This window comes from Silene latifolia, chromosome Y (assembly GCF_048544455.1).
Source record: "Silene latifolia isolate original U9 population chromosome Y, ASM4854445v1, whole genome shotgun sequence".
Lineage (NCBI taxonomy): Eukaryota > Viridiplantae > Streptophyta > Magnoliopsida > Caryophyllales > Caryophyllaceae > Silene > Silene latifolia.
In genome coordinates, this window is record NC_133538.1 from 435,175,629 (window position 1) to 435,198,440 (window position 22,812).

The 22,812-nt window shown below is 35.7% G+C and overlaps 2 protein-coding genes and 1 long non-coding RNA gene across 4 annotated transcripts; all 3 read right to left on the reverse strand.

Annotated features, from left to right (window-relative positions):
• Window positions 1-2,062: 2,062 nt before the first annotated feature.
• Window positions 2,063-5,755, reverse strand: LOC141626780 (uncharacterized). The gene is made up of 3 exons (XR_012536359.1): window positions 5,493-5,755; window positions 3,655-3,754; window positions 2,063-2,643 (listed from the first exon to the last, which is right to left on the reverse strand). It is a non-coding gene; the product is annotated as an uncharacterized LOC141626780 (long non-coding RNA).
• Window positions 5,756-7,315: 1,560 nt separating this feature from the next.
• LOC141633273 (photosystem I reaction center subunit psaK, chloroplastic-like) lies at window positions 7,316-8,636 on the reverse strand. Its single transcript, XM_074445711.1, has 3 exons — window positions 8,397-8,636; window positions 7,739-7,819; window positions 7,316-7,652 (listed from the first exon to the last, which is right to left on the reverse strand). Exons 1-3 carry the CDS (start codon window positions 8,475-8,477, stop codon window positions 7,425-7,427), a joined length of 390 nt encoding a protein of 129 aa, XP_074301812.1. The 5' UTR covers window positions 8,478-8,636; the 3' UTR covers window positions 7,316-7,424.
• A 568-nt stretch (window positions 8,637-9,204) lies between these two features.
• LOC141633272 (protein ROOT HAIR DEFECTIVE 3-like) lies at window positions 9,205-20,346 on the reverse strand. Of its 2 annotated transcripts, none has more exons than XM_074445710.1 (23): window positions 20,060-20,346; window positions 18,294-18,443; window positions 18,054-18,120; window positions 17,859-17,961; window positions 16,947-17,017; window positions 16,801-16,864; window positions 16,594-16,659; window positions 16,453-16,500; window positions 16,301-16,363; window positions 16,149-16,205; window positions 15,724-15,882; window positions 15,586-15,654; window positions 15,386-15,477; window positions 14,269-14,347; window positions 13,878-14,043; window positions 13,302-13,426; window positions 11,384-11,646; window positions 11,208-11,304; window positions 10,960-11,124; window positions 10,514-10,618; window positions 10,271-10,365; window positions 10,090-10,186; window positions 9,205-9,882 (listed from the first exon to the last, which is right to left on the reverse strand). In XM_074445710.1, exons 1-23 carry the CDS (start codon window positions 20,061-20,063, stop codon window positions 9,643-9,645), a joined length of 2,445 nt encoding a protein of 814 aa, XP_074301811.1. In that variant the 5' UTR covers window positions 20,064-20,346; the 3' UTR covers window positions 9,205-9,642. The 2 variants fall into 2 exon arrangements, with proteins under 2 accessions (XP_074301811.1, XP_074301810.1); XM_074445709.1 differs by having other exon boundaries at window positions 18,294-18,464; window positions 20,060-20,335.
• Window positions 20,347-22,812: the final 2,466 nt, after the last annotated feature.

Genomic DNA, 22,812 nt, shown 5'->3' on the forward strand with positions numbered 1-22,812 from the left:
TCATTGGATTTATTGGTTACAGGTTTCAGGATCGTCGCTCTGATACCATTTGTAACACCCCCATACTCCAAGTGTCTTACCATGACCACTCAGGTATAAGGATGCCACCATCTCGGTTACCCGAGGCATGATATTCATAAGACAATAACGAAACAACTTTAAATAATATAAGTTTAGTGAAAGGTTACAACTGAGACCAAATACCAAAATACAATACATATTCTCAAAACCAACTGTCTACTGAGTTAACTGAAATGTTATAAAACTAGTAAAGCTACAGCGGAAGACTTCTATCGTCAGACGGTAGTACATCCCAGCTATCCCAGTACTCAACTCAAACCTGCTCAATTACTGCTCACCATCCCCGAATGGATCACCGTAGGTTTTACAAAACAACAACCGGGGTCAGTACTAATCACACAACTTATATATATCAACAATACAATAAACAGACAGCTTACACCGTCACACACACACACAATCACACCAGTCCCATCAATCTCAATCACCGACTGTCCACTGGACCAGCCCTGCCAGTGGGGGACCGCAGCCGTTCCCACCTAAGCCCCGCTCATCATACCGAGCGATAACCCTGTCCATTAATGTGCACATCCCCTTCCGTGGCGGGTTCCACGAAGGGCGAAACTAGGGCGTGAAGCCACTCCCGCAAGTGACCCCACTCAGCCGAGAACGCATCTCGAGAACCAGAGATAAACAATCACAATCACAGCCGTCACAATACAATTACGATATTAAACAATCAATCTCAACACATCAACAATCATCTCATTATGGGACTAATACTGAGTAGGAAATCCTACCTGGAAAGCACAACAGTCAGACGGTATCAACAGCTGTATCAAAAAGCCTCTTCTACAAAACCTCCTCCTATCATACAAACACATAGACACTACCAAATCACAATCTACACAAAAACCCCCAAATCCCCATATTAGGGTTTAACCAACTTTAAGGAAAAACTATAAAAACGGTACATAGATCTTACCCTCGACGCAAGGATCTCAACGGTATAATGAAAGGTGACATCCGACCTTCCAAACTCCGGGATTTGCTAACAATGCGATTAAAGTGATGAACGTACTTTGCTTTCTCTCTTGATAGTAATTTAGGTTTTGAAAAGTGTTTAAGAATGATGACGGAAGTATTATATACCTTAATCGCATAATTAACAAAACCCGAGAAATAACTCCCCGTAAACTGGCTACTCGATCGAGTAGCTAAGGTACTCGATCGAGTGCCCCCTTACTCGATCGAGTATCATAGTTACTCGATCGAGTACCCAACAGGTCAGAAACTATTTTAAAACGCAACTCATCCTTACTCGACAGAGTAAGGCCTACTCGATAGAGTACCCAGAGACTTATAAGTACGGAGTATTACATTTATGGCATCTTTTACTTTATCATTTTTGTAACCAAAAAAACATACTTTTTGATATTAATAATTTTATTATATTCATTATTTTAATAATTATTTTATTATTTAATGATATACAAGTTATACAAAATTGAATTTCAAATAATTTTTTTAATTAAAAATATTTATTATATTTATTATTTCAAATATAATATAAAAATATTAATATTTTAATAATACTCTTAATTTATCTTTGATCAAACGGGTCGAATAGGTCGAGTCGGGTTTCGACCCTAAAATAACGGGTCATTTCAGGTTCAAGTTATTTCAGGTCACAAGTCAATATTTACGGGTTGTTGCTGATGCTGATCAACGTAAGTGTGCTAAGTACGGGGATTTGTGCGCGGCAGCGGGTTATGATTTACTTCCCTTCTCTTTCTCTTCACTTGGGGAGCTGGGTTCGGATACTGTTGCCTTGCTCAGGCGGATCCAGAAATTCTCGGTATCTCAGGATGCGAGGGCTCGGGTGGCCGCTTACGTTTTTACTAGACTTAGCTTTGCTGTTGCTAAGGTTGTGGGAGCCCAGATTGTCTCTCGACTCCCCACCAATTTCATGTAAACTTTATATTTTTCTTTTAATGAAAGCTGTGTGCATCCTTCTATAATAATAATAATAATAATCATTTAATATATTAAAGCAAAAGCCACTAACCGTCAAAATGATTACATAAGCTGAGCTGTCAGCCTCCTGTTAATCCACCGTATTTTTAGTGTATAAGATACAGTATACGTACAAGGGTCAAGGAGTATACAAATCCACTAATTAAATATCCACTACCCCATAATCTTCAGCATAATCTTCAGCAGCACCCCACTCTCACCTCAACTGCAATGAACGTGTTAATTGATTAACTCATTTAACTCCCACTTCTGAAGTTTATGAGGCACTAAATAATCCAAGTCTTCATTCTTCCAGTCACTTCTTCCACAACTCATTAAGTTCCAAGATCTTCAAACCAAATTACCTCGACAAAAATTTCGAATTGGCCAAGAATATTCGCAACGTGGAGTTGGGTGTTCATGTCGTCTGCTTATGGGTCGTGAGAATCATATGAACAAGGGGGAGATCCATGGCATTGAAATCATATTGGTTGATGCAGAGGTACATCCATCTCAGTTTTAGCACTTTGTAACTTTGAATATCATTATGCGGTGGCTCATCAAGTTCCAAGATCTTCAGAAAATGGCTCACCCTGTAAAAATGTTCTACAAATAAGATATGTTAGTAGCAGTCGGTAACAAACGCAAAGTATGTAAGAAAGTTCAAGGCGGGTCTTTATAAATAGTAATGCAAATACAAGACATGGTTGGTTATACAAGTAAATCAGTGACAATTGTTTTTACAAATTTTTCAGGGTGATACGATTCAAGCAAGTATCAGCAAGTCTTTGCTATACAAATTCAGGAGCAAAATTATCGAAGGACGTACTTATATAGGTTGGGCAAGTTCACGCTTGCGGATAATGTTGGTTTTAGACTGCTACGAAATACCTATTGTCTATTGAGGACTTGGTTTGAGTACTCTATATTTGCTATTGGGACAAATGATAAAGGCATTCAAGTATGGATTTCAATTTTCAAGTTTTGCTGAATAAGATCAACAAAATGTCAAGCCAGATGCTTACTTAGGTAAATATTTCCTTTATATATACAATGTCATCACCCACCTTTTCTTTATTTAAACTAATGATTCTAACATGTACTGAGAGATGTGATGAGAGAATTTGAATCATCACATCCGATTGTTGTGTTTGAGAAAGGAAATGAGTGGACTCATGTTGTTCTTATCGACAAAGAATAAGTACTTCATTTTACCGACTGTATTGCTAAATCTATATACTTTACGTAATTTATGCTAATACTAACTGTAAGTTTTGATAAAATGCAGTAACAGGCTGCCCTTTTATGTGTTTGGCGATTATGTATGACAAGGTGTTGAGATTATCAATGACTCTGCAGGTGAAAGACCAGTTCTAGCATTCTAGCATTACAATGCGCGAGTCGAGCAGAATGGAAGGGTAGTTATTCAAAACTGATCAACTCCATAAAATATAATACAACTGTAAACAAAATTTATGATTTTTTTTATTGGTGTATAATATAGGTGATGTCCGTATTACTAGCACATTTGAGGCATATACTAGAACAATGACCTTTTGATTATTAATATAATACTAAGTTCCAGGTCAAATACAATATTTCAGGAGAAGAAGATACCAGCAATCGGGCAGAGAATGAGGAGAACAGTGATAAGTTGCTGCTGTTTGAGAACCAGGTAAAGGGGCTTATCAACAAGACTGTAGCCCAGTGTCCTGATCTGAAAAAGGCAAGGAAACATATTACATTTAATCATGTAGCAAAAGGCTAATATAGAATACTAAATGAATTTAAGATGATCCATAGGCGGGAATCAAAGATGGTATACTACAGGAATTGGAGATGCTTATAGGAAAGCTGTGGGTGGGTAAAGTTGAGGTGTCAAGAAAATACAATATTGAGCAGAACTCCCAAGCGTTACACATCTCTTTCTATAACTTATGAAATGGAATCCATTGCATGGTGGAGGGCAAAAACAAAGGTCTAAGGTATAATCCAGTATATGTACAACAAATTCAGATTCAACCATTACATGATCACCCCTTTATCATATATGAATTTAGGACAATCAATCAGAACAAGGAGAGAATGGAACGGACAACATCACACCACAGAAATGCAGTATTATAGAAATAATTGATTGTAACGCAATTGCAAGCACTGGGAAGTCGACTATCTGCAAGTAAGCTCACAGTTAAAGTGAAGATTAGTGAAAGTGAAAATTGAGAAGAACTGATGGAGTTATTTCCTTCCTATCACAGCTATCAATCCTATCATATATAGGGATTTACCTACTGTTTATGTTTACTAATCAACTGTGTGCTAATTAGTATTTGCTTCTGCTTATTAGAAACTCTTTTAATGTTTGTTCTAAGTTGTTTTATTGTCGAACAGTTTTTATATACCCATGGTTGTAATCAAAGTTTTTAAGACTTAAATTATGACACTTTTATTTTGTTTCTAAAACACACTTCTTACATGATTTATTCTACTGTATACAATTATATAATTGTCAACAAACATTGTACTATCAAACAAGGTTCAAAATCTTGGCCGAGTTGTGTCGTATCGGCCGAGTTGTATGGGATTTTCACTCTACATATACGAGATATCGCTCGAGAAATCACCGAGATTCATCGTGACGACGGATTAAGGACCGATGCCGCGATTATGACCGATACCGAGATTTAAAATCATGCTTTCAAAACACTATCACTCATAAATATGATAAGTCTGAATGTCGCATAGTATATATTCGTTTATCCTTTCAAACATGATGTACAATAAATTATACAGTTAAAAAATAGTCGAATAAATTATGTAATAAATTTAAGATAATCCCATTCCAAATGTCATTAACCTTCCACCAAGACAGGGATTTTCAGTCCATTGTTTTCACCTTCCGACACTAATCCTTGATTATAAAAATAAAATTGAGTAAAGTAAACTGAAGATATGTGGACAGATGTCCCCTTCCACCAAATTGAAACTCAACACAAACCAACTTGGAGAATGGAGACTCCAATACAAATGACAAGAAATGCTTAACATATCAAAGATAAATTTAAATAATTATATATTACATCGAAAGAATATAAATCAAACAATCTATAAATAAAAAAAGCAATCCAAAAGCAATGGCGACAATGGAGTAAGGTGTGGTATAATTGCTGAAATTTTACAATTTAGTAGACAATTGTAATATGTCATAAATTGTACATGCATGAAGAGATCTTTATTGTTGAACCTTTTCTTTAATATTCTTTCATTTAAAATTTATGAAATAATTATAAAAAAGGCTTTTTACAGTAATTTGAAACATGCATTTTTAGATCGTCGCTTAGATAATGATTTTTAAAAAATATATATTGAAAAGTTAATCAAAGATTAGTATATATTCGTATACAAAACTTAAAACAAAAAGTATATGACACACAAAATACAAAATTGATGCTTACCTACTATGTATCTTCCATCTTGACAAAAATCTTTGCTGATTATCGCATTATTGCTTTTATCAACTTAGCTAAGTGATGATCTAACAAGGATGGTAAGAATGAAGGTGATATGAGTAATATTTGGTGATAAAAGAGTAGATAATGGATTATGAGAATGGTTCTAAGGTAAATACCAATCTAAAGACGAAGATATAGGTTGATTGTCATAACTTGAAAGAATGCAAGACTGGACATGAAGATGTCGGACCGATTGTTGAAGGTGAAAAAAAAAAGAGGGACGCCGTCTGAAGTTTTCTGGAAGAAGGGCGTGTATATTACTAGCTTAGTATTGGATTATTTGGGCCATACTATGAGTTGGTAGCCCATGTGTATTTGGTTTTATGTTTAGTGTAAATAAATGACTCTTTTCGGAGAGGATAGATATGGACGGGTCTTCATTTAGTATTTGGGACACAAATTGTTTGTCCATTCTTATAATTCTGTCCATTTAGCCATGGGTTCATTAAGACTATCAAATATATTTGTCTATTAGTAACTCTTCTATAATACCGTTCTATATTATAAGACGGGTTCAATAAAAGAGACCCAATAAAAAGAGGCTAAATAGAAGAGACTAGCCCAATAGAAACAATTTTCGTATACATTAATATAGAATTTTTATTGTTTCAGGTAGTAGTGGCAAAATAGTCGTCTCTAATGAGAAACTGCATTAGGTTCACTCATATGGATTCCATATTGTTCGGACTACGTTAACTCCTTCATATTGAAGAAAATTTCCTAGTTAGGTTTAAGAGAAGACAGTTTCCAATAACCGTTTGTTTTGCCATGACAATCAACAAAAGTCAAGGACAATCATTAACTCTATATTGCTATCTCGAAGGTTTGAAAATACTTATTTGGAATAACGAAACCGACACGTGTAATTTAACTTCTAATATTGTTTACCATGAAATATTCGAGTTTTTGGAAAATTATTTGTTGTAAGCATACGCTTTATATTCTATTTTCGTGATATGCAACCAAGTGTTTGAATGAAATTGTCAATTTTCATAATATTATTTATATTAAACATCTAATTATTTACTTATTTAATCATCTAAATATTTTTAAAAGGAATAATTTTCATAACTAATATTTTACCTCCATAGATAATTTGTTATGTATAAACTTATATTATACCCGTGCATTTATGCACGGGTTACACACTAGTTTTAAGGAAAAATGGTTGATTGTTCTCCTTACCAGATTATTGGATAAATTTAATTGAGTATAAGCTATACTTCTCGTAAAATTAAGTTCGACTTTTGTAATCCATTTACTTGGTCAGGTTAATGTAGGTTGAGTCATGTCATGTTCAGGTTTTATCGTGCCTATTTCATCCGGGGTTGGTTTAAGGTATAATAATTAATAAGTAGGGTTTAGGTTTGGTCAATATTAGTTGAGGTTGATTGTGTATTAAGTTTGTTTTTTATTACATTAATTCCGACTTTGGTGTGAATAAGAAATTTAGAGGTGTGTAATCGATCGACTTGATCGAGTTAAGGTAGGCGAGTCATGTTTTGTTCAGTTTTATCATGCCTATTTTATCTGAGGTTATTTTAAGCTAAATGGAATTGGGTTTAATTTAGGTCATTACTAGATTATATCCCTATTCGATGTAATTGTCTTATTCAAGTTCCGAACTTGAAATAGTGAGGTTAAAACATCAAGTTGTTTAACATTTTATTTTCATAGTTGGATCACTATTGGATAACAGGTCAACTCAGATCCCAACTCGACAAGGTGAAGAAAAATTATGAGCATTGTAAAATAACAGCTATGACTAAGTATTAAGATAGGTAATAATACATAGAAATAATCAGAAATTGTAGCACAATTTTACAAGTTGATTGGAGATAGAAAAGAGTGAAATATAGTATTTGAGAAGAGGGTTTAGATAGAGCCAATGTTTTTAAGGCCAAGTACAACACCAACACCAATAATATGGCCAACAACACCACAAGCAAGGGTGTCAGCAAGAGTGAACCCAGCCGGGTCACCCGTTTGTAGACCCGAGTCCCTTGCTTCCAATCTAAGCCCTGCTGTTGCTTTCCTGTTTGCTGATGGAGCTAACCCGAATCGTCCAGCAAATAGCATCAAGCTTGTTGAAGTCACCATTATCTATCAATTAACCATATTATATTACACATTAATAATAACCATTAGTATCTTTGTATATTGCATGAATTATGAAACATAAGTCTTACCAAGTTTGTAGGTGAACCAATGAAATCACATCGTGCTCCCAAACCTCCCCTTCCTTTTCCTTTTACTGGCAAACTTGCTACCTACAGATTATATTAAACGAGCAATTTAATGAATAAAGTTGGGAGAATTAAGATTTACCATTTACTACAAGTCAAAAATATGGAATTACTAATATCTATGAAAAATTACGGAGTGTAAAATTACACCATTTTGTCATTGCCTAAAAAGGATCTATACTGTACATGGATTCTTGTATCCGTCTAAAACATAAAACGGGTTAAATAGATATATGAGACAAAAAGTAGAATGTATAAGCCATAAGGGAACGACAATAAATTTGTCTCATCTATCTATATGAGGCAGTACTTGACCTTTTCTAACCTTAAGGTGGATATGATCATCTTAGGCTACAACATTAAACCTCATTAGAGAATTAGTAACAAAATTAATGACTATACAATATACACTACTAAATATTTGGATTTACGTAACAAATGGGAGATCCAATGCAAATTTCATATTGGATCATTCGGAAACAGCCTCTTTGTGTTAGACACAAGGGTAAGGCTGCGTACATTTGACCCTCGGACTGGGACAATGTTGTTGTTACGTAACAAATAGAGGAGAATAAGGAAGACATAAAGTTGAGAAACAAACCAAGGATTTGGAAGGCAAAGGAGCAAATTGAGGTTTAAGGCCATTGAATTGTGGGAGTGAAGTCATCACAACTGATGCCATTCTTGGTTGATGTGTTTGTGTACACTACTTTGCTAATGAATTTCTCTAACAAATTGGATGTTTTTTTTTTTTGTTTAACAAGAGTTATGGAGATTTAAAAAGTGAAGAATATTAGAGGAATTGATGATAGCCACATAAGTTGTGTGTTTTGGGTTAGTAGTAGATACTCTATGCATAAATGTTGCTTATATGGCATTGCATTATTGGATGTCATCACTAGGATAAGATCTTCTATGGATAAATTGTATTCTTTCCTCCTCCATTTCTTTTCTAAAATATAGTAACAAGCATACATTTTTCATTTTTGGTGTTGAGGGAAGATTATGATGTTGACGGGATTTGAACCCAGATCATGGTTAGTGCAAATTATGACTCTATCGGCTAAGTTAGCTGACATCTACAAAGGGACGAGTCAGTATCTTGCAACAGCGTTTTACAACCTCGTTTTCCAACAAATTTACGCCCCTCGCTGCCTCGCCTGAACTTTGCATTAAACTTTTTAGTCTTATTGATTAGTGATCAATGATTTTTTTCCCCATGGAAATTGATGTTATTTCTCATGTTTCTTCTATTGTTTTTTCTTCGGGATATCTTTATTTTTCGTACAATTTAAAATCAAGCTTCATCCTAAGTAATCGCTTTTGCATGGAGAACTTGTTGAGATAGAGGATATATTTTTCAACTGAAATAGCCATCTCCCAACAATATTTACTAGCCAACCAAATAATTTCGACTCCACGTCCCCATAACAGCAAGATTAAGTACAACTTAGTAAAAAGTCGGTACAAATTCAATTACCAGTCCGTCTACTCGTATACTTGCTTATAGTTCGTTCTCAACGAAAATATATATTGAGACGTACAAACTGTGGGAAACTGGACATCTTTTCATACAAAAATGATCTGCTATAGCCAAGACCACCCCTTTAGACACCACCACAAACCTAAGCCATAACCTGACACGACAACACCCACAACCTATATAACAGAAACCATGGTCCCCGTATCAGGAAGATACAAACGAACTCTTCAACCTTCAAAATAGATCGTCCTTTTCCCGTGGACTCTTTACAAGTGTCGATTGTGTTAAATACATTCTGCCCCCCTCCTCGAGGAAGAGCACCACTACACGTAGTTTACACGTCAACAAAGCTAAATACATCCATTTAGTCATCCTTGGAAGAGCTAGAATACTCGGTTCCATTTTCATTTGATGTCACTTGGGAAGAACCCGTTGAGGAAGCGTCATTGTAGTTCATCCCACCTCGGAAGTTATTTTCTGAAAAGGGAGGATGATTCGTTTGACCGCCAGCGGTAGCTGGTACATTTCCTTGGGCAGCTAATCGACTCAACATATTCATAATGGTTGGCACAAATCTGGCTGATAATGATAAAAGTCCCGGAAGCTGTAACCAGAAGGTCAATACTTAGGCAACCCGAACAATTATGGTTAGGAAAAGTTGAGAGAAGCAAATTATGGGCGATTACGACAAAAATGGCAGCAAAGACTTCCTATATACAAAACACAAAAGAGCAAATTTGGAACCAAAAGCTCACTTAAAGAGCATGGCCGTAACAAGACAACGTTATGTTAAGCTTGAAAAGATACTCACAATGCCATTACTGAATTCATTAGAAACATCCATCTGCACCCACAGTGCTTTGCTTACTAGATACCCGACAAAGAGGACGCAGAGATAAAGAGGATTCCTGAAATAAGATAGCAATGCTAATAACATCAACATAAAGCAAAACAAGAGGCAATGGAAATTAAAAACCAGGGAAATATTGTACCTCAAAAGTGTCATAAACTCGTTAAAACCCAAAATGATCATCGCAGCAATCGCCCATGGAGGTGGCAACCAATTATTGCTACGCCTGCTGGCTTCCTGAGAAATCAAAGACACCCCAAGTTAAGTAGGTTAGTGCATCTTCCAATCTTCCATATAATGATCTAATGCTAAGCGGGACCGGTCATATCTGAAGGACTAATATAAAATTGTTACTGAAGTATAAAGCCCGAGGAAAAGAGGCTACCTGAGCAGCCATGGCTTGGCTAACGGTATATTCCGTCTCCATCTGGAACTGCCTCCACAATGATTTGCATTGCACTGGCGTTATTAATGTCTTCGATGATGGTACCTGCACAGAAAAACACAACGAAGCTTTTACAAAATGTTCTTATACTCAGCAGTCCTAAATGGTTCTATTCTTCTTCTTCTTTACAACCCAGTATATCGAGGATACGAGATTATAAATATCTTATTTTAAGTACTAAGCAAAATGATTAGCCTAATTAATCTTACTGCTTAGAGCATTTTTAAACAACTCTAAAAAATTAAGTCTCGGACAATACACAACAATGACTTGATTCATATGATTTACAGATTCAGATTTACCATGCATGCCGAATTTTAGTAAAATTTCTTTTGGTGAGTTGCCACAAAGAAATAAGAAAATAAAAAAAGATTAAGAGAACCCACCTTCTCCCAGGTGCTTGATGCCAAGGGATCAGTTAAAGTCAAACCCCTATCACTACTCGTACTACTAGTTTTGTTTTCGACCAATGCAAGGGTCAACGTTTTGCCAATATCATCTTGTTCATCATCCAGCCGAATGGCAGACAGAACCGCGAGTAATTTGAGAGACTGCAAAAGCAAAAAGTATAAATTTTGCAAGAACAAATAAAGAACTGAATCATAATATATTTAATTCAGCTTCGTAACCGCACCTCCGAACGAGCGAACTTTGTAATTGCTTTAAGATCTTCCTTCCCAGTCCAAACACGTGGCATAGAGTCAGAATCATGGCTGAACAATGTCGTAAATCTACAAGAAAAAGTCCACAGTCAGTGCCCTGAAGAATGGTATTTAATCTCGGTTTGAGACTTGATATCGGAATTCTTACCTATCTTTCATACGGATCAAGACCTTTCCTGCTTCTTCTTTGGCCTTAGCCTCAACCACGCCTCTAGCGTAGCTCTGTAGCTGTGCTAACATTTTGTCTCTGGTTTGCTCATCCAATTTAAATCCCGACAAGTCACTAGTAAGTCCAGAAACTGCTGTTTGAGTCTCACGTTTAAGAAGATTCCTTATTGATGGCCATGTTTCATTATTTGCACTATCTAGTAGTGCCTCAATCGGCCCTGAAAGAGCCTCATTTAATTTCGCCTGCAAAGGTATTACATCATCAGTAAGATATGGTATTAAATATCGGGTCTTACCCAATGTACTGGCATTACGTAAAGGATTTTCAGCTTACCACGGCGATAACTAACTTTTCATTAAGAGCTTCCAAAGCTCATGTTTGACGGGAAGGGCAAATATCTAACATCTTGACACGTCCTTGACCGGTATAAGGTTTAGTACTACCAATCGTAGACCGATACAACTTACATGAGTATATGGCCATACAAAAGGCAGATGTGAAAAAACACGACACAGAATGTGCCACAGTGCCATAGCACCCTACCGCGATTTATCACCATTCAATTAAAGAGTAATGTAGCCTGTGTCTTCACTTACAGACAGAATCACTTGAATAGAATAGTAAATTTAAAGCATTTTTCATTGTAAAATAAGCATCTCAACACTAAAGCTGATGCACATGCAATGAGCCAATGACCTTTGACATAAATAGGTAAATAAATATCTAAGGTATTCTACAGTGGAACAACCCTTAAACAAAGAGTGCGAATTTTCCCCAACATACCACGTGGCTCGGTATAAAAGAGAAACTCAGATAATTTGTTAACACACGAGTTAACATAAATCAACTTTCAAAAGGGAATCCAGGTAGATGACAAAACAGAAAAGAGTCGAGCAGCATGATCAGTGAGGACTAAAATTAACAGTAGGAGTCTGAGGTTGAAGGAGCACAGCGAATGGTCCATACTCCTGAGTCATACTCTAGAGACGCTATCTGCAATTTTCCTAGTGCTAGTTAGACTCAGGAGACTTGGAGAACAGAAAAGGTCCCTAGAGGTAGAGGAAGACCGAGACAGACATGGATGAGAGTGATAGAGCACGATATGAGATTTCTGGGGCTTGAGGAAAGTATGGTGACGGAGAGGGCACAATGGAAAGAAAGAATACATGTGGATTTTTAGTATTTGATGTTTTTTTGACATATTTAGTGTTTTTATTTAATTTAGAAAAAATTAAATTATTTGTTCTTCTCTCCTTTATTACACTTTTTTACCAACCACTTTCTTATATATTTTACTTGGTTTACTTTTAAGGCATTCCGGATCCTTAAATCTATTTCGGTTTTCAAAATCGTTTTAATCTTTTCTCTCGATTTAAATTTTAAGTTTTTATAAAAGAAATCCGGAATTCGATTTTAAAACCTCTAAAGTTTACCTTGACTTTCCATTACATTTTCGCTCTCCCTTTTGTTTTTCATTTTCCCTTTTCTATTCGCATTTTGAGGTGTGCGCTCTCCCATGGACGGTTTTAAAGGATGATTCATGTCAGCCGACCCCAAATCATTTTGGGATTAAGGCTCTGATGTTGTTGTTGTTGTTGTTGCTGCTGCTAGTTAGAAATTAAGCATGAGTGACGGGATATAATAAGAACCTCTTTTATGCATCATTTTGAAGAGTTGGCGACTATCTATCAAAATACTACTGATTCTTTTCTCCAACAAAGTAATGCCCACTTTATCTATAAAGATAAACTGATAATCTACGTTTCAACAAACAAAGTAGAGTAGCAAAGCTGGTGAAATAACTTTTACCATCACAAACAACATAACGTTCATCATTCAGACAGAAAGAAAAAGACCGGAAAATTAAGTTTAGCATGGTTAGCCTACAATTACATACCTCGTAACGGGATGTAAGTTCGCCCAACTTGGAAGCACGGACAGAGTCGATATGTTCATCTAAATCACGGACAAGCTTGGACCTTGCTTTAGAAGTATCCCAATTTGCTTGTTCAACCATAGAATCTGTGTAAGACAGGGAAGTATTAAGCTGTGGACCAATGAGTGTTATAAATTGATGAAATTTTGAGTCCACTAGATAAATTCCATTGAACAGTTCTGTTTTCAAGGGATATATCTGAACACAGTAGTAGACAACAGTTGTCCTTGAAACAAAAAAATCCAACTAAAAAGGTACATACTGCGATACTGACACCCAATGAGACGCTTCTCAAACAGTGACTTTTATAAGACAATCACCAGACAATTTTTTTTAGCGATATTGGAATGCACCAGAGTTTGATCATGTTAAAGAAAAAAGCACAAATACATGCCTCAAAATAACCCTCATTCTCACCCCTACACCTATTCATGAATGGAGAAGATGCTCTACATCACTGGACTTTAGAGGATCAAAGAACACAATAGAAAAGCTTCCATCTATGGATTGGTCATAACTCATAAGGATAAGAAATACCTGCACAACCCTTGTCAAAGACATCCAATGCAGACTGTTTGCATCTGCTGGCTGCATCAGAAAACCCTTCACCAGCATTCAAAGCTTTTTCCAATGCTTCTTTGAACTTTTCAAATGCTTCAGAACGTAGATGGCCCAGTATCGAGTGGAAGGCAGGTTGAACAAGCTATACGACAGTTTAAAAAGTCACGAAGAGAATAAGCCATCAACAGCAAGAAATAGTCAGCAACAACAATCACAGAGAGAAGCGAGTCTGAAATTCAAAGTATGAATTTCTTTTGCCAAAGACCCAAAACTTATCCCAATGTAATAGAATATAAAAATGAGATGACATGTAGATACAAGGGCACAGTGCTATGAAGCCTCCATATGATAAACTGAGAATGACTACCTGTAGTAACTTATCTTCCAGATCCTTCCTCTTAGCAGTCCTCACACCCTCGTCAAAATATACAGCCTCCGCATCATACCTGTAAAGAGAAGAAATGTACATGTCACCAAACATAACATAAACAATAGCCACAATCACTGTAAATGTATAGGAGAAGCGCAGATGGAAAAAACATGAGGAACTAGGTATCTAAACACACTCTTACTAATAACTCTAAGCATTTAAATAAATGAAGAAATCTAAGAATGAATAAGAGATGTTTATAACATCCAGAGAGACAAGTTTCAATATTTGAAAAAGAAATCTAACTTGAACCAGACTCGACATACCCCCACATGACCCAAACAGGCATAAATGTCTGAGAATCTATTACGGAACATAAGGGCCCTCATCAAAAGAACTGGGCATGAGAGGTATCACATAATGAAATATGGTGAGTGCAGGATAATGGTTTGCAGTGAGATTCTTGGGGCTCCTAAATCCAATCAAGCAAACACATACCCATGAGAGGTATCATCCACAATGATTGCTTTTTAACACCAAGTGGTCCTTATTAAAGAGCTTCTTCTGAAAAACCATACATTGATGACCACTACTTATTTAGGAGTACGTAGGTCTTTCGTTAAGCAACCTCGGTTTTTGGGATGGAGAAGTAGAGAATGTGGGTCCCATTTAAATTCTTTGCATTACCTCGCGCGCTTGTGTCAGATACTCAACACTCGGACATTATAGAAAATCGGTCAATTCAATTCAAGAAATGAAAACACATGAAAATTTCAAACAGTAGGCAAAACTACCACTAGGACATGCAATCCTGTCAAATACTTCCAACGAAGTTGAATAACATAGATTACAACAAAAATATATCATAAACTCTAGAACCATGCAAGGTATAGGGTTAGCTATTACTCGTTCCATCCTATTTACATTGTACCCACTTTACTTTAGTGACTAAATAGTGTCAACTTTAAAATATATATTCTCGCATATACTACGAGAAGCTAATGTTCCAAGTTTGAAAATGGGAACAATTAAAACGGGACAGATGTAGAGTGAAATTGTGAATTGACACTAATAAAATTACATCACAAATAAATCATTTGTGGCTACCACTCACTCAGAGAAACAGCTACTGAGAATTGAACTAAGTTTTCTCCCAAAGCCCGGGACAGGACCAGATTGTGAGGCCTCTTCCAATTGAAGCCAGTCCTACAAATATTAGTAGCACATAAGCAAGCTGACAAAAATTGCCGAGAAACAAAATAGGCTCTAAGAAGAAAGAATCAAACACAAGTACGTGTCTAAGAGCCGTCTTACCTGGTTTTGTGTAAAATCATTACACTTTTCTTTGGCAATTTCTTCACAGCGAACTGTAGCCACCATGACCTGGAACAATCGTGGTATGAACAATAATTCTACAAGTCACTTGCCTAAGAAATTAATTAAAGCACTAACCTTGTGTGCAGGAAGATCAAGGTCCTTGTTCTCCTTTATAACTTTCCAAATTTGCTGAGCACTAAAGGAGAAACCTGATGAAGGAACAACACCTCTTCGATCTCCAGCAAGCCCACCAGGAGCAATAGAGTGGAAGAATCGCTGCCTCAAATCAGCAACCTTCATCCAAACACAGGAAGTCAAACAAAGTATCTATGCTGAAGCCCCAAGCTGATATGTTAGCTTTAAAGAGCACTTTGCAGCCCTTAGGATACTAAGATCTACAGAAGTTGAACGTAAAATTATCCCGAATGAGAACTTCCCTAAAAGCTAGTGATGACTATTCTTTCAAGAGAAAACTTCGTTAAAAATATTGATGACTATTATCGTAAGATATATCTAGCATATATCAAATATGAACTATTAAGTTCAAGCATATAGCATACCTGTTCTTTAAATAGCTCTTCTTTCTCTTCATAACTTGAAAGAGCAACTACCTCAACCTGCGCAACAGTTGACAGCAAATGTAACAAGGTATCGCTACAATCAATACAGATAGAACTAACTGAACATACCCAGGATTTGTACCATATCTTACATTGAAAAATTCACTAAGGGGAGTGTCCTTGTGTGCTTGCGGCTTAGGAACTGTATCCCATATCTGATGGACAATATCATATAGCGGTCAAATATATCACCAAAAAGAAAGTTTTACAGCCAACATGATGCGGTGTAGCACCAAATAATCACCTTCTGAATATCTTCCCGCAGAACAGGTTCCAAATTTTCCAAAGGTGTCTGTATGAACAAAGAAAGGGTTACAACAGTCAGTGTATTTGAAGGTAAAAGTATATCCAAATCATACCCTAATAAGACCATAAGAGAACATACCCTTGTCTTATCTCGTATTACAAACATCAAAGTAGTCTTGCGAGGACTAAACAATCGCATCATGACCTATTCACAAGTAGCAACAAGTATGATCATCATCCAAGTATCCAACCCACTTGGGAGTCCCATGAGTATAAATAAGCAAAAAGGATTTATGGCTCGTAAAAATTGTAAAACAGCAAACAAAAAGAGGAACAAAATATTTACTTGAAATACAGTCTTAAGAAGAGGCTTATTGGCTGCCTGTTCACGTCCTATATCATGACACCACCTACGTGGCAAAAATCATACATCAGAGATAAAGGAAGTCAAAATGGTGAAGAGATTAGTTATAGAGTAATCATCGCTCTTACATGTTTATGAGCACTATATCAGAAACAGCTAGAGCAAAGAGAGCACTTTGCTTTTCAAAAGCAGTATCATCCTGAAACACAACCCAACCAAGATATATAAGTAATAGACCTTCAGTTGTTAGATACAGTTGTAAACTGAACGTCGCACAAAAACGTGTCTTCTTTACGATTATATAAAGACTTCCAACAATTCCAGTAAACTTGACACTAAATTTAAATCCGAGTCCATTAAGATGCTTCCTTGGAATAGGGGCAACGTAAGATTTTTCTCATCATCATTTTTTGTCATGGTTGGGCTTCCTATACATCTTGCTTACAGCAAAAAAAATCAAAAGCGAAGCCCAAATTCTCCTTCATACCAATTTCTTTAGTGCTAGGAACTTGAATTCTCACATAAACTCCAAGTATCTCATTTTATCGGAAAATTTCACTATACTTCAGATGGAGCCAAAACCTAACAATCAATACACAACACACTGCTCACATTTTCAGTTTCCTTAGAACGATTAACCACCGTCACAGACAAAACCCCCGATAATGAAGATATATACAGCACAAATTTTGACATAAACAGCCCCCAGGAGCGTGAATAGAAGTAACAAAAGTCTCCATCAAACATTGGTCATTGGTGATATCAACCACAGGAGATTTCAACGACAGACCAACTTACAGGGTGGCACATTACTGGCATGGCAACAGACCCAGAAGAGACCAGTGGCTATAGCTTAGAGCCTTAGACTCTTAGAGTCTTAGACCACTCGAACATTTTTGCTACAACAAATAAATGACCTTATAGGTCAAAAATTCAAGCCGCAATTTCGACTACTAAAACAAGCTAACAAGTGCAGCTTTCAAGTCAAATGAAGTGCTCAGCACTGCAGTAGCTAGTGATGTACAAGATTTGGGAATCACCTCTCCTCTTTCTCTACCATCAGTACCCTCCAAATCCATTACAAGTGTACAGGGCTCTATCCCAAGACATTTTGCCAGCCAGATTCCCTTGGTGGTTTGTGACCTGGAAAGAGAAGGATACTGTAAAATGGTCCATTGTTTAGTGTTTCATCCTGTGTCTCAGGAAACAGTTGAAGACAGGAAGTAATAAATTACCTTCCTCTGAAGGCATCCATCTCCCTGAAGTTTGTTCCAAATAGATGATTCAATAGTGTACTTTTTCCTGCCAAAGCAAAGAACAAACCAACAGAAAACAAGAACATTAGCTTAAGAAATAAAACACTTGCAGTAAATAGAAAGAGAAGCAGCAGAAAACAATTACAACTGTAACACAGTAGCATAACTCCAGAATGGCAGAATTTACAAAACCACAAGACAATGAGAATCAGTACAAACCACTGCTTTGTGGACCCATGATGGAGACTATGGCATACGAAAGCCCACATTCTGCCAATTTTACTCCTTTCAGAAACTTATCAATTCCAGTGACATTGAAATTTCCATCTCCATCAATCAGTTGAGTAGAACAGCATCCATCGTCGTTATCTGAGATAATAATATCAAGAACTATACCGGTGACGTCAGAAAACTTGTGACTCTGAAAGTCAGAGGTACTTACGGGCCATGACTGAAAGTTTAAGCTTTTAAAGAACCTAAGTGATAGCAAAAAATAGGTTTTTAAACAAGATACTAGAAATAATCTTCAATTAAACCATAAACAGGATTTCAACCTGGTGTTTTTCAAAAGACCAAGTAATGTTTCGTTGAAAAAAATACAGTAGCTCCTGTATCGACACCAACCATTACGAAACAAACCAAACGGCTCAAGAGAAGCACTACCGAATCTACTTAAGAAAACCAGTCTCTTTCTTGAGAAGCATGAGCACCCAAAGATTAACACACGTGTTTCTACAATATTGACACAACTTCATCACACCCTTAACTAGGGCCATTATTCAAAAGAAATCCTCCATATAGATAGAAGCAAACATAATGATATAAGAAACTAAAATTATGTTATGTTATATATCTACCTGCACAATTGAGTCTCGTGTGGACTCCCATCCTATTATTAGGCAGAAGTTCGGAACCAAATTTAGTAATCTAACCTTACCATCACCACGTAGCCGCTGAAACCGGCTTCGAGCAAAGATAAAATGCTAAACACAATATTCATCCTCATGTTTCGCTTATGTACAGTGATTCCAATCAAAAACATTTGAGCAAGCTTCCACATTTCAACTAAACAACCACCTTTTCTACGTAGCTCAATATCCTATGAGGCTATGATAACACAAGACATATCACTTCCTGCAACCCAGTTATTAACTAAGATAGCGGTCTATAAGCTAACCTCAACTTCAACACACCAGAAAACAACCTCGCTCAGCTATGCAAAATTCCCAAATATCACCCGCAACCATAGAATTACATATTAAGCGATCAAACACCTACAAAGATCAAACTTTTGACTAGAACCCGGTTTCTTTTCTTCAATTCATAAATTCCTAGCAAAGCTTTCTCAACAACAGTCAAGTACTTAACTTTACTAAGCAACACAAGTGTCCTAACATTAACCCAGTACATCAGAGTTCAGTCATCCTAAAACCAAAACATAAAACATAAAACCAGTTTTCTGTACTCTGATCTCAACTTATGATACCGTCTGAAAGAAGCTCCCAAGTCCAAACTAAGCTATTGTGCCACAAATTGACGCAAACCATCGAAAACCGAAGTAAAAACACACAACCCAAAGGATCGCAACTACAAAAATCAATTTTTTTCCACATTTTCCTACACATTAGACCAACACTCCCCATTTAGAGAGCTAAATATTCCAAACTAAATGAAACTATCAAACAACATATAATTACAAAATTATGCAACCTCCACCAAGCTAAAACCAAACTAATCAGCAATCCCTAGATCCCCAAATCCCCAAAACAGTATGCACAAAATTTTCACTAGCTAAAAAAAAAGGATAATTCCCACAATTAAACTATTGCAAACAAACAAACTACCATTAAATTAAACCAAAATTTGGGCAAAAACTAAAGTAAACAGCAGAATTACAAAATATAATCTAACAGTTGACTGAAATTAGATGAAACTAAAGCTGAAAGCTCGAATTTAATCAAGAAAAAGGAGAAAATAGTGAGTACCCATAATTGATATAGGGGTGATTGAAAAAACCCTGATCTGATTTAGCTTCTGGAACAGGAACAAGAATCAAAGTTTAAATCTTTTAGGAAGTGAAGAGTTAAAAACGGTGAAAAAGAGACGGTGATCTTTGTACAATGTGGAAAGGGGTTTTTTTTGTGTAAGAAAGCTTCTTGTTGAATGTAAATGTTAAGTTAAATTTGGTAGTAGTCGTGTGGTTTGTTCCTAGGAATCGAATTGGGTTTCCACTTTCCAGTTCCCACTCTCTTGGGAATTGTGATTTTGTGGTAGTACGGTAATACAATTGGTGGTATGGTTTATGAGCGGTGATTATATGTATTAGGTCCTGTTCTTTTGGACTTAAAGTTGATGAACTTAACTTAATTTTTCTGAACTTAACTTATTTTTGCTGAACTTAATTTTTCTGAACTTAATTTTGCTGAACTTTTCTGAACTTAATTTTGCTGAACTTTGCTGAACTTAACTTATAATAGGTTAACTTTTCTAAATTAAAATAATCTTACTTAAATTAACTTAATTTAATTTCACTTAATAATAATAATAATAATAATAATAATAATAATAATAATTCCCTTCCAAAATAATAATATAATAATAATATTTAATAATAATACTAATAATAATAATAATAATAATAATAATAAATAAATATAACTAAAAATACAAATAAAGATTATAAAATACTTTATTTATATAAGTTAATATTTTCGTACACATTACCTAATACATAAAAATAAAAAGTAAATCACATTACTTTTTTTTCTTTCTAATCATCTAGTTCCATATTATCATCTTTCTCGTCACTTTCTTCATCTTCATTTGAGCTCACCCCGTCAAATCCATTGCCTCGCCAAATGTTATTGACTATATTATTTCGCATCTTGTACATAGTTTTTTTTCCGCTTCTTATCAAACATGCCTAAATCTTTTGTCCCTAGAACGTTCTCATGTTGTATAACAAGTATCCCATAAGTGTGCATCCGTATAAAATTATGAAGTGTGAAATTAGAAATAATAATGGACATTTGATACTTAGGTGACATTTGAGGCATAACTTTTAACACCTTCCACCTTTTTTTTCAATTGACCAAATGCCATTTCAACTTTCATTCTCAATGACGAATGTCGGTAATTAAAATGCTCTAACATACCTTCGAGGGATAGATAAGAATTCGGCTTTAAATAATTTTTTTTTTTTGAAAAAATTATATAGAATACTAATTAATCTCGGATTGTTTATACAACCGATTTGAACGAAAATTGTATCTATTTTTTAAAACTCGTCAATATTATGAAACTTATTATTCTGCTTAACTTTTCTGAACTTAATTTTCTTTGAACTTTTCCAACTTAATTTTCTTTGAACTTTTCTCAACTTAATTTTGTCAACTTAATTTTCTTTAACTTAACTTAACTTAATTTTGCTGAACTTAACTTATAGAGAGTAACTTTAAGTCCAAAAGAACATGGCCTTTAAGTGGGTGTGTAGCGCATTTTGCTTCAGACGGCTGTTTTTCGTCTGAAATAAAACGGGCAATATGTTATTTTCTGATAAACATGTTATCATTGCTTTTCACATCATTTTCAGGGTAATAAATGACACCTCTAATTATAATATTTTGTGGATTAAATGGTTATACTTTCTTAAAAAATGACAACATTTTATCCGTCTTATTTCTGACGGGAAAACAATCCGTCTGAAATAATAATTTGCGTACGTATAAAGCTTATAAACTTTGTTGTATAGAATTTATGTGTATATAACTTTTGAAATATTTTATATAAATATTGTTATCAAAAAATTTTCTTTTTGTCGCCCGATATTTACTAATGTCGCCCGTTTAAATTACTAATTTACCCTTATATAATTTACCCCCTTACCAAATTACCCCTAACCAATTAACACCCTAATACTAGATCACCAATGAGGTCCACATTTCATTTCCCGCTTCTCCACCGAATTAAAATTGCGACCCACTTGACGGCCGGTAACGAATCGACGACAAAAACAACAGTTAAGACATTAACAACTACAGAACAACAGTTAAGGTAAATTATTCTATTTAGTTTTCAATTCATTTATTTGAATTGTGTTTATAGGTATAGAATCAATGAAATATTGGGTAATTCTATTGTAATTTCTGGAAAATTGGTCGTATTCTTGGTAATTCAATATGTAAAATTTCTTTTATTCTGGAAATTTGGTTTCAATCGACTTACTGTTTAGTTGTGGAGTGTTGAGTCTCGTTTCACTGAAGGGGATGTGAGTCGGGGTGTTCGGCCGTCGTGGCAATGTCGTGGTTATTGCACGACATAGGGGTGGGGATATCGTGGTTGTCGCACGACAACGTGGCGAGCATGACGTGTTGCTCACACGATGAAGTAGGGGCGAGTTCGAGTTCACTGCGCGACATGTCCGTGCATTGCTTGTGTTGACCACACGACTTGTCTACGGTTATGTTGTGTAAGTAGCACGACCGGCGTACCTTACATCTTCTTCTGCCAAGCTCTTTGTACTGTCATTTTGGCTTGTAATATGGCCGTAGCTGCTGTACTTCTTGATTGTACTATGGTTGTAGCTCTTGTACTATCTTTTTATTCATGATAATTGAATGAAGCTTTTGTGTACTCAAATTGCTTGAATTGAGTGATCTTGGCTCTGATATAGATTTTACTTTGTTTTCTATTAGTATGATGATATGATGATGCGTGTTTAGCTACATACAAATGGAGA